The 12,654-nt window shown below is 45.8% G+C and overlaps 1 protein-coding gene across 1 annotated transcript; it reads right to left on the minus strand.

Moving 5' to 3' along the window:
* Positions 1-513: 513 nt before the first annotated feature.
* On the minus strand, positions 514-11,948 carry SLC25A18 (solute carrier family 25 member 18). The gene is made up of 9 exons (XM_047868107.1): positions 11,869-11,948; positions 10,396-10,518; positions 10,096-10,151; positions 8,861-8,951; positions 6,408-6,526; positions 3,110-3,275; positions 2,137-2,291; positions 1,474-1,549; positions 514-1,040 (listed from the first exon to the last, which is right to left on the minus strand). The coding sequence occupies exons 1-9, from the start codon at positions 11,886-11,888 to the stop codon at positions 899-901; spliced, it is 948 nt and encodes a 315-aa protein (XP_047724063.1). The 5' UTR covers positions 11,889-11,948; the 3' UTR covers positions 514-898.
* Between the last annotated feature and the right edge of the window lie 706 nt (positions 11,949-12,654).

The raw sequence follows: 12,654 nt of genomic DNA on the forward strand, positions 1-12,654 counted from the left end.
TGGGAACTGTCACAGTGGATCCCATTCCTCAAGGTGATGCAGTTAGGAAATGATGGGGTCAAGACTTCAAACCCAGTGTAACTGAAAGATAAAGTATCCCCATGGCTGTCCTCTGACCTCATGAGTGGTGATTTGAAGGGTACGTGCTAAAGACCTGCCTCAGAGCTCATTTTCATGCATTTTGGTTCTGGGATGGATGGGGAAAGGTGGAGGGAAAACAATCCATTGCAGCGGGTCTACTGCTCCCACTAATTACAAGACAAGAGTTTAATCAGTTTTATTTAAAACCATGTTCCATGGACATTGTTCTGTGAGAGTCTGTGTGGTGCAGGACAGCCGCCCTGACAGCCCAGTCCGCTCATCGGCCTAATCTCTCAGCTGCTTGGTTTTGAACAAGGTGCTGACTTTGAGGGCTTTCATGGTCCCCTTGAACTTCTGATCCTCCTTTTCCCCCAAATCAGTGCTAGAACTAACCATAAGTTATTTAACTCAGAAATAACACTAAATCTTCAAACTGACTCAAGTGTATGGAGTTTGAGTGTGAACTAGAAATGTAAAATGGAGAAACAACCCCTCTATCTTACTATGTGTTAGGGTCCCGCAGTTAATACACCCCAAGCACATACTATGTTTGCTGTTGAAAAGTAGGTGCTTAAGGGCTTCTGAAGCTCTCTGGTAGCTATAACCCCGCCAAAAAACAGATGCGGGTATCACGAAGGGAGAACGGGACCATACCCAGCTTGCTTATTGGGATAAGAGTGTGTCTTCTGAGAGTGAGGTAGCACTACAGGTTAGAGGACAGAGTATGACATGGGGGGCGTCTCGCTCATCCCTCTCTAATCTAAGTAGAATATGCTAGAGAGCTGGCAGCAAGTAAAGGGACTTGAGCTCCAGCTCTCTACTCGAAACACTTTAAGATCCGCTCTCCAATACCAATGAAGTAGACCCCTTGGGCAATCCCAAAGAGAGGGGCTATGACCAGGGCCCGGCAGCCTGCTCCCTTCATGAGGGCGGATGGTCCCTCCTGAATCCAGATTTTCCTGCAGAGAGAGAAGAGCCCTGTGAGCTGATTGACAGGAGCGCACTGCAGACGGTGTGAAGTGATCCGCTCTCCTCCAACATGTGCACATCTCTCCACGGAAGGTAGATGTCATTTTTCACAGCAATAGCACCTCCCGGGCCTGTGGGAGCCTTGCCCCACCCATCATGTGTGTGCAGTCTGGTTACTAAGCAGCCGGGCTGAGCCCTGGGAAAATGGTTCAATCTGTCTTTCTGGGAGAAAGATGCTGCAGGGATGCAAGGAGAAAAAAGCTCCCTCTACATCCTGTTTCTGTTGAGAGGTGAGGGGAAGGAGCAGATCTCAAAGAAATCCAGAGCTCAGCGTAGTGCGGTGATAAACTGTTGCCCTAGGTGGGGTGTAGGTAGACATGGACGCAGCCTGTGAGGGCCTGTGAGGGGCGACAGGGCTCTCACCTGGCGCAGTCGGTGATCCCACTGTAGCTGTCCTCACCCAGGCCTTTTTTGAGGGTTTGGATTCGAGTTTTCAAAACTAAATCAAGCAAAAGTTAAAATAAGTAATGAACGTCTTGCTTTTGGCATCCTATCCTCCACACGAAGTGGTTTCCTAGCAGAGCCAGTGTAGAGAAAACGGGATCCTGAGGCCAGCTCTGCCATTGTGTGATCTGGAATAGAAGATCTTCCTGGAGGAATTAGAAATGACATAGTTTCTGTAGGAAAAGTGTGAGGGTCCACCTGCCTGTTGGAGCAGCCGAGTATAGCCCTGAGGATAGGAGAAGCCCGTTCTTCCCATACTGCTTAACTCCTGCCTTTAGCCTTTTAGATTTTAACTGCCCCCACCTCGAGGAACAAAAAACTAATGAAATCAGCACCTACGAGGTGAAGGGATTTGTCGGTGATAAGAAATAGAGCAAAGGTCTCACTGTTGCCACTTTATCTGGGAAGACTCTTGGTGAGTTTCTGCCAGTGACCACAGGTTGTGACCCAAGAGGGGTTTCAGGTTGGAACTGTTTCATTTCTGTCCTGAAAGTGGAAGATTCCTATTTATCCTATAGACAACTATACAGCTATCTAATTTGTAAAGCAACCCTTGAAGACCCTCATCTCTGATGCACTTACCGTCCAGAGGTGTTACTGTGACAGCAGCTATGGAACCCGCAACACAGCCTGACATAAAGGAATGAGCAAAGGAGGCCTTCCCGGTACGCTCGTTGAACCCAAGGTTGTTAAGGTTGGCAAACAGTGGGAAGTAGATGATGGAGAAGGGAATGTCTCTGCAGGAGAGCAAGAGGAAACACTGAGCTACCTGCTGCTTCCGGGGCTCCCACCCAAGGTCATGCGGTACGCCTTTCCAAGAGCTGTAGAGCCCAGCAGATGGTCAAAGACAAGCCCACAGTTACCTGTTCCCTCTCTGGCACCCTGTGATAATGCAGGGTGTAAGGGAGACGATGGAAGAGAGACGATGGGTTTGTCTCCCCACCCGCAGCCATTCTGTGAGGAGCCAGCAGCGGGTGCAGAGACTGGCAGTGCGTTCAGTGAGAAAGGGTGACAGGCTACGTTAGAGTTAATGAGTTGAGCAAGTGTCTGGTGAAGGGCTATCCAAGCTAAGTGTTGAGGGGATGGGGTAGGCAGGAGGGTGAAGTTCATTTATCTGTTAGGTAATAGATCTCCTAATGAGATCTGATGCAAGGAAACTATCCCCTGGCCTGGGACACTTCAGACCAACTTTAAGGATTTTGGCCAAGTAGCAAAGTAAAAGGAGGGATCTGTGCACTCATTTGCTTATAAATGACCCAAAGTCCTTTGTACACAGGGCATTCTTAGGTGCCTTTGGACCACAGAACACCCAATACTCATGTGGGCCTGGTTACTGGAGCAGGGGCCTCAAACTAGTCTTCTGGGTTATACCCATCCTCTGCAATTCTGCCCAATTCTGGACAAAATAGGAAGCATCAAGATAGTTTGCTTTCTGGGATTTAAATGTTCTAGGAAGAATGCAGACAGATTGGAGCAGCAGTGCCTCTGGCCCTCTGGCCCCTCTTCCTGTTCACTGGGACCCTTATGTGTCCTAAGCTCAGGAAGAAAGTCTCACCTGAGGAGAGTGGCGCCCAGACCCTTATAGAGACCAGACAGGCCCCGGGTGCGAAGTAGTTCCCAGGCAATAAGGGTGGCAGACGGGCGCTTGTGGGTGGGAGCCGAGCGGGTAGTGTAGGACCTGGAGGAGGAAGGCGCTGAGGCCGAGCCCTGACGATGAACTGCTGAAAGGGAGAGGACAGACACTGTCACAAGCCAGGCCCCAGCAGGTATTGCAAAACACTCACAGGAGTGTACCCCCCACTTCCTACCCCTGGGACACCTTGGAGGCAAGGCTGACATCCTGATAGAATTCTGAGGCTTGTCCTAATTTTTATTTAAGTTTTGTTGTTTTTTTTTTTTAATTTGAAAGAGAGTGAGAAGGGCAGAGACAAAGAATCTCAAGCAGGCTCCACACTCAGTGTGGAGTCCGATGCAGGGCTCGATCGCACCACCCTGGGATGATGGCCTGAGCTGAAATCAAGAGTCTGCCACAAAACTGCCTGAGCCACCCAGGCACCCCAAAGATTTTTAAGTATTTCTATACCTAACGTGGGGCTTGAAATCACAACCCCGAGATCAAGAGTTACACACTCCACCGACTTTGCCAGCCAGGAGCCCTGGATTGTCCTAATTAAAAAAAAAAAAAAAAAAAGTTTATTTATTTTGAGAGAGAGAGAGAGCATGCGAGCGGGGAAGGGCAGAGGGAAAGAGAGAGGAAGAGTGAATCTCAAGCAGGCTCCACACTGTCAGTACAGAACCTGATGTGGGGCTCCATCCCCCAAACCTCGAGCTCATGACCTGAGTTGACACCAAGAGTCCAATGCTCAACCAATTGAGCCACCCAGGTGCCCCTGTCCTAATTTTAGAACATTAGTTTTTGGCTCCAAGGAAATCTTCCTAAGATGGTTATCTAATTTGTTGTCCCTACTGTACAAGGTGCTTCGTAAGAGCACAGCCACAGCCTGCCCAGCTCCCTTCATAGGAAGCTATAGCAGCACCTGCCCCTACCTGCCAGGTCCTTATCCTCCTGTTAAAACTTGCTTTTGGTCTGGCTGCCATTTCTAAACCATCTCTGAGCTATTTACAGAGATCCTATTGGCACTTTGGGACATTGGAGTCCCATATGCCTTCTGCCTAATGTGTAAAGTAGCAAATTCTTTTTGTCCAAACGCTTTCTCCTTCAGACTTCCAGAGGTGCCTCCTTGATCCAGTATTCCAAAATTAAGTGAACGTGGTCTTTATACCCTTCACCATTTGATAGAATTTGATTCTTCATTTTAGTTGAATAATTCGGAGCCTGCAATTTGATGAGTTAAACATCTAATAAATAGAATGGAATTTTTTTCTCCTGAGCATTTCAAGTACAAGCATTTCATATGTGGGTGAGTCTCCTTAATGACCACAGGGTTCAACACACTGAAATTGTGTATTTGTTTTCTTCTCACTGAGAAGCTTTGTCTAGATTTTAGGTCCTTGCTAAAAAGAAGTTATTTCATATCCCAATTTTGTTTGATACCTAGCAGGGCAACATTTCATATTAAGAAAGCTAGTTGCCACACATTTTCTTGTGGTAGCAATCTAGGTGCAGGCCTCAAACAATTAGCTTTAAGAAGGTAGTTAATTAGAGGCACCTGGGTGGCTCCATCAGTTAGGCATCTGATTCTTGGTTTCCACCCAGGTCATGATCTCACAGTTTGTAGGTTCAGGCCCTACCTTGGGCTCCATGCTGACAGTATGGAGCCTGCTTGGGATTCTCTCTCTGCTGCTTCCTTTCTCTCTTTCTCTCTCTCTCTCTCTCTCTCTCTCTCTCAAAAATAAATTTATTAAAAGAAAAGGTAATTAATCAATGGACATTATTTTCCCCACTGTCTGCTTTAGATAGGTACATAATTCATCCATTCATTCATAGCCTGTCTTTCACTTTTTATGTGTTTTAGGAATACTGAAAACTCTCATCTGAGTTAAAAAACAAAATATTCCAGAGCTTTTACTCTTTGTAGATCAAAACACTCTTTCCAGTGCCCAAACTTTATTTTTGCTGCAGTGTTATGTGCTTCAGGCTAGTCTGATCCAACCCAGAAAGCCAGTTGATTCTAGCACACACGTGCATACTTGGTTTGAGGAGGGGAAGGACACCCACATTCATTGACGACCTTCCCAGGTGCCATGTTAGGCACGTCACACATTGACTCATTTAATTCAGACATTGTGGTTTCCCTCTGAGGAGAAGCCCTCTGCTCCACCCCTGGGGCTGGCCTCCCTTCTACCAGATAGCCAATGCTTGTTCTTAATGTATGCCTCGGTACCTACACCACTCTATATTTTTGAAAGGATCAGGATTTAGGAAAATTCTCTTCCAGAGAAAACAAAAACAATAGAAATGGTTCTCTTGTCCCTTGTTATGCCTTCCCACTAACAGCCAGCTTCTGTAGCATAATAGAATGTCTATTGAGAGAAATATTTGTGATCAGGATGTTGACACTTCTTAAAATCTTTAAAAATCAAGCCTAAATGTCATGGTGATATGATAGAGGTATGAGGGAATTTTCTGTCCCTCTGAGTCAAGTTTCTCGTTTCTGCTATTTTTTCTGAACTGGAAGTGTTGAAATCTAGAATAGATGGTTACTATTAAGACCATCTGACCAAACTGTTAAGATGGTTAACATAAGACTTCTAAGGGTGCCTAGCTGGCTCATCAGAACATGTGACTCTTGATCTTGGGGTTGTAAGTTTGAGCCCTGCAATGGGTATAAAGACTTAAAAACACAAAAAATCTTGAGGCGCTTGGGTGGCTCAGTCTGTTAAATGTCTGACTCCTGATACTGGCTCAGGTCATGATCTCACAGTTTGTGAGTTCGAGCCGCATGTTGGGCTCTGAGCTGACAGTGCAGAGCTTGCTTGGGATTCTCTTTTTCTCTCTCTCTCTGGCCCTCTCCCCCCAAATAAATAAATAAGCTTAAATAAATAAATCTTAAAAAAAAAAAAAAAAAAAAGAGGCTCCAGGGTCGCTCAGTCGGTCAAGCATCCGACTCTGATATCAGCTCAGGTCGTGATATCATGGTTTGTGAGTCTGAGTCCTAGGCTGGGCTCTGTGCTGAGAGTGTGGACCCTGATTTGGATTCTCTCTCTCTCTCTCTCTGACCCTCACCCACTCGTGCTCACTCTCCCCTTCTCTCTCAAAATAAAAAAAAGACTTCTACTGACCCAGAAAGCTGATTCAATAACACAGTCTAGCAAATGAGTGTAGAATGTGGGGGAATCTATTCTGATCACAGCCCTTTATTAATCTCATGTGGAGTTGGGAGAGACCTCACCCAAGCGGCCAGCATCCTGCAGCTGAATCTTGAGCATTTCCATGGGACAAGTGACCACCACTTGGCACATTCCAGCTCCACATCCAGCTAGCATCTCCATCTTCAGGTTCCGCTGCATCCTGTGGGACCATGAGTCAGGCTCTTTCAGCGTCAGGCTAGCCCTGCCACCCACCCTGGCCCCATCTACCTTCCCTTGGTAGTTGGGGCTTTCCATGCATGGTATTTAGCTGTGTTCAGATCAGCTGGGTGAATAATCACCTGGCCCTCAAACTAAGCCTCTTTAAAACATGAAACTACCTTTAAATCAGGCTGCCAGGGAGGTAGCACCTGCATAGAAGTTGAAACTAGTAAAATGAAACTACCCATTGCAGGGATTTGATTGTCCCTGATCCCTTCAGCAATATCACTAGGGCAATGGGAGGCACAGAGAGTATTAGAAAGTGTTTGGGTTGATTTTCAAAAATTTATCAGCATAAAAACAGACACATAGATCAATGGAACAGAATTGAAAGCCGAGAAATATACCCCCAAATATACAGTTAACCAATATCTCACAAGGGAGCCAAGAATTCTCAGTGGCGAAACGACAGTCTCCTCGATAAATTGTGCTGGGAAAAATCAGATATTCACATGTAAAAGAATGACACTTAAACCCCTATCTTACACCACTTATGAAAATTAATTCAAAATGTATTAAAGACTTAAATGTAAGACCTGAAATCATAAAACTCCTAGAAGAAAACACAGGCAAAGCCCCTTGATATGGGTCACCTAAAGCACAAGCAACAGGAGAAAAAAAAAGTGTGGCTACTTCAAACAGCAAAGGGAACATCAACAACACGAAAAGGCAACTTATGGAATGGAAATAAATATTTGTAATTAAATAAATCATATATCAGACAAAGGCTTAATATCCAAATATACAAAGCAATCATACAACTGAAAAGCAAAGAACAACAAATAATCCAATTAAAAATAGGCAAAGGACCTGAAAAGATATTTTCCAAAGAATATATTATTTTTTTAACTTTTTATTTTTGAGAGAGAGAAAGGAAGAGAGAGGGAGACAGAAAGAGAGAGAGAGGGGGAGACAATCTGAAGCAGGCTTCAGGCTCTGAGCTGTCAGCACAGAGCCTGACGTGGGGCTCGAACTCATGAACTGTGAGATCATGACCTGAGCTGAAGTTGGACGCTTAACTGACTGAGCCACCCAGGCTCCCCTCCAAAGAAGATAAATGACCAACAGGTACATGAAAAGGTGCTCAACATCATTAGCCATCAGGGAAATGCACATCAAAACCACAATGAGATATCACTGCACACCTGTTAGAATGTTTATCATCAAAGAGATGGTAAATGCTGGCATGGATGTGGTGAAAAGGGAACCCTGTGCACTACTGGTGGGAATGTAAATTGGTGCAGTCAGTATGGGAAACAGTATGGAGGTTCTTCAAAAGTTAAAAACAGAACTACCACATGATCCAGTAATTCCATTTCTGTGTATATATCCGAAGGAGACAAAACACTATGTCAAGATATCTGCACCCCCATGTTCACAACAGCCAAGATATGGAAACAACCCACGTGTTCATGGACAGATAAGTAGATACAGAAAATGTGTGTGTGTGTGTGTGTGTGTGTATATATATATATATATAACACAATACAATGTTATTCAGCCATAAAACAAGGAAATCCTGCCATCTAAACATGGACTTTGAGGGCACTATGCTAAGTGAAATAAGGCAGACAAGAGTAAAACGAATAACTCAATGGTCTTGTTTACATGAGGAATCTAAAAAAAATCCAAACTCATTGAAAAAGGGATCAGGTTTATGGTTATCAGAGGCTGGGGGTGGGAGGTGGGGGACAGGAATTAGGTGCAGGTGGTCTGTAGGCACAAACTTCCAGTTATAATAAGCAATGACAGCATGATGACTATGGTCAACACTGCTCTATGGTACATTTGAAAGTTGCTAAGAGAACAGATCCTAAATGTTCTCACTGCGAGGAAAAAAACTTTTTTTGGTAACTATATGAAGTCATGGATGTTAACTAAACTCATTGTAAGCATTTCACAGTATATCTACCTCAGGTCATTATACAGCACAAACATTACACACTGTATAAACTTATACAGTGTGGTACTGCAATTATGGCTCAATAAAGCCAAAAAGATGTTCATCAGCTAGTTGATGAATATATGTGTATATATATTCTATAATGGTCTATCATCTATCACCTATCATCTAGAACTTTCAAATTACAACAGTTCATTTTCTCCTTGAGTTTGCACTTGCCCGAACATCTGCAGCCAACCTTCAGCCATTTGTGTGCACGTTTAGATACATGAAGACAGGTAAACCAGCACATTCCTCTCCCTGTCACCTTCCCCCAAACTACAGACATAGGGTGAAGGACTTCCATCCCACAGCCCCCTGGCCTGGCCATACCCATCCTCCATTAGCAGCTGCCGGAAGAAGTCATTGGCTGCCAGCTTGATGGCCTTCTCTGGAGTGACCAAGGTTAGGTTCACTGCAGCCCCTGCAAGTAAAAAACCAGGATGAGCTAAGGCCATCTGAAAAGTAACAATTCTTGGAGCACCTGGCTGGCTCAGTTGGTAGAGCATGTGACTCTTGATCTCAGGATTGTTCAAATTCAAGCCCCACGTTGGGTGTAGAGTTTACGTAAACATTTAAATAAAAACTATTTTAAAAAGGAACAATTATCTGAGTCTTCCACTCATATAAACAACCTCCTCTCAGACCTAGCCAGGTAGGTTTCTGGGAGTAACTGGGGTCTTGGGAGGAAGGGGTGTTGAGGAGGGCTCCTCTGCCTATTTTATAGAAACATGATTTTTTTTTTTTCATCTCCCTACTTTGACTCCCTTCCCTCCACATTTCCCTTTTTCACGTATGTGTTTCCTTTATGGGCTTATTGGTGCAGTTATAAGGAAGGTATTTTTGTCTTTGCTAGTGCTGCCCATCTCTGATGATAAGTGAACAGTTCCCCAAATCAACCCCCAATAAGAAGGTCCTGGGGGACAGGGATCGGTTTCCATTACTCTGTGCTTTACTAGCCCAGTCCCACTGGCAGCTATTTGAGTCACAGAGGTTTTTACTTTATTTCTCAGGGGTTCTACATCAGCTCCTTCTCAACGCCAGTTTTGTATCCACTTTCCAATCTGTAATCATGGCTGTGCGGGGACACTGCAAGGGACAGGGACAGCACTGGCTTGTGTCAGGGAAGAGCCATCCAGTAACTCCCTTTCAGGAGCTCAAAACCCTTTCCATTCTCTTCCCTGTCAGCCTCTCCCCCTTCAGCCCTAAATGAGAAGTGGCGGGGAAGGGAAATGTGGGGGCCAGCGTCACCCAGTGAGACAGTAGTGGTGCCATGATGAAAACTAGGGCTCCTGGGTTGCTCCAGTGTGCTCACTGGTGCTCCCTAAAACCTCACCATAACTGCCTCTGTCTCCACCAAGGAACGAGGTGGGGGGGGGGGGATTGTGAAAAACAAATGTGGCTTAGGATCACGTGGTAGCCCAGGCCCTGCCCCAGGAGCTCCCTGGGCAGAAGAAACACCAATTCCCAATGTTCTATAAACCCACAAAGTCTGGTGTCCTGTACTGCACCCTCTGTTCTCACTTTACCCAAGCCAGCCTTCCCCCAGGGATGCATGATAAGCCCACCTCGGTACATGCCCAAGAAGCCTTCCGCCCTGGCAGTTTTCACCAGGCAGTCTATCCTAGAAGCAGAGGCCAGAAAATGAAGTCAGTGGTGAGCAAGACGCTGCTCCATCAGCCCCGCTTCCCCTACCCCCGTGTCCTAATCCTGCTGGTCACACCCCAGCTGACCACCTCCCCTGACCCCACTCCACCCCCACAATGCATGACTCTCTAAATAAAGAGATGGGAAAGAATGAGGCCCCATATTCCTCCCTTGGGAGTCCCCCTCTCCCTGCTCACCCCATTCCCCTCACCAATACTTACATTCCTTTGTAGATATCTTTTCCATGTTGATTCTGCAGCCGAGTCTTGGCCAAGTCGATGGGGAACACACAAGTCACCCCAACAAGCCCTGCCACACCTCCATTGATGAGTTTTGCTGTAATACTAGTCCGTGAGGAGGAGGGAGGCAAAGAATAAGTGAGGGAGGCAGAGAGACACAGGAGTTCTGAGGGAGGCTGGCTGCAGAAAGCTGCACAAAGCCAGGACTAGATGGGGGGTGGGGGTGGGGGCAGAGAGGGTGGGAACAGCAGCCCCACCTCAGCTCCACACCAGAGACCCCTCTCCTCAGCCTGCTTCCCTGACTGCAGCACCTCCTTGGCCAACCTAACCTGGGGCTCCCTCCCCCAGAGACAGGTGAGGGGCTGGGCGCCAGGGCCCCCTCCAGGGGCTCTGCACTCACCAGGACTTAGGCATCTTAACCCCTCCAGGAAAATGTTCCTCAAGCTAGGATGCTGCAAAGGCTTTTGGGAAGGAGGTCCAGAGTGCCAACTCTGCCCCCTGGGGCCCTGCCAGGGTGCAGGAAGTCCTCAGCTCACCTCAGAGCAGTCCCTCACAGCTTCCACCCAGGGCCTGTTTTTCAGCTGATCCCCACCTTTAGAGCCACATAAGGAAGTTTTCAAACAGATTGCAATTTTATTTTGGCTTAAGGTCACTCAGAATGGAATTTGAATCCTGGCTATGCTGTTTACTTAAACAAGTTACCTCACTTCTCTGATCCTTTGTCCACCCCCACCACCCCCCCCCCCCCCCGCTGTAAAACTGGCCTCAAGGGATTTTGTGAGGATTAAATAAGTTAATGCACTTGGTAAATGATAGCTATTATTTATAATAAGAGAACCTGCTTCTAGTCAGCCTAAGATAACCAGGGTTAAAGTATTGAGATTATCTGATTCTAGCCAAAAGTAAAAAAAAAAAAAAAAAAAAAAAAAGTCACACTTTACATAATGTGAGCCCCCTTATCCAGAAATTTTAGAAGACTGAAAATAGAAACTGAAAGACTGAAAACAGAAAATAAAGCTTCCTCAGTCTCCTTGGAACCTAGTAATATCTCATTATCTTTCAGGCCAAGGGCAACTGTGAGCAAAATATTTGGAGGTAGATTACCTGGAAGTAGTAGGAATAGATAATAGATTTTCTCACATCTGAACCCTGATTTCACAAACAAGCAACTTTGTGAAAACAAATAGAATTGTGACTGAAATTCTGCAGTCTGAGATGTAGTTCAAACAATGACACTATATATTATATATACACACACACACACATACATATATATATATATATATATATATATATATATATATGTATATATACACATAGTATACTGGGGGGAAATGAGTCTCGCTTGCTCCTCCCCAGGACTCAGGAATCTGGTAAAGAAGCTGAATGATGTGTTGTTACCACATGTTACCACAGAAACCCAGCCCAGAGAGTTGGCCATCTCAGCCAGTTTACCTCAAATCCTGGCTGGACATTCTGCTGGTGGGTCCCTGGGACACAGGCTGCTGGCTCCTCAGGGAGATGGCTGGCCGAGGCAGATGTGGTGCCTGTGTCCTGGACTGTGGCCCACCGCAGCAGAGTGGAGAGAACACGGGTGTCAGTGGAGACTGGCCTGAGCCACCCTCCTGATGAGCCTCCGCAGGCCAGTTTCCTCCTCTATGACATGATCAGAACAGCACTCATCTCATGGTATGAGAAACCTTGCATGTACTGGGACAGAACATTATTAATGGATCAATACTGCCAACTGGCTCCGTTACTTTTCCTTCATGAAACTTTTTGGACTTTGGGGATTGAGATCGGAAGAAAGGCAATGAGAGAGAAGGACAACGGGCCCAAACTAGGCTCAAGGAGAGGAGTTCTGGGACATTTGGAAGAAGAGCCTGGAAGTGGTGGTGAGGGAAGCTGATGGTACAAAACCAGGATTTTAAGAGTTGCTATGGACTAGGAACGCCTCTTGTCGGGCCCATGAACCACAATAAAACACAGAAATGTTCTGAAGTTATTTTTTGGCTCTTAAAATGTGTTTTCTGAACTTCCTATGATCCTGTTGAAAGACTAAGCTGCTTTAAGTCTCGGGGCTTATGTATAATGGATACATATGGAAAGCAGGTGTCAAAAAGTCAGGGACGGTGTCAAAAAGTCAAAGCTACAAGAATAGTAATTATTGCAGCTCTTTTTTGGGCGGGGGAGGTCCTGTTTGACCCCAGTGGGGCAGTGTCAGGAAGAGTTCTCTGGGTG

This window comes from Prionailurus viverrinus, chromosome B4 (assembly GCF_022837055.1).
Source record: "Prionailurus viverrinus isolate Anna chromosome B4, UM_Priviv_1.0, whole genome shotgun sequence".
In the NCBI taxonomy this organism is placed as follows: Eukaryota; Metazoa; Chordata; class Mammalia; order Carnivora; family Felidae; genus Prionailurus; species Prionailurus viverrinus.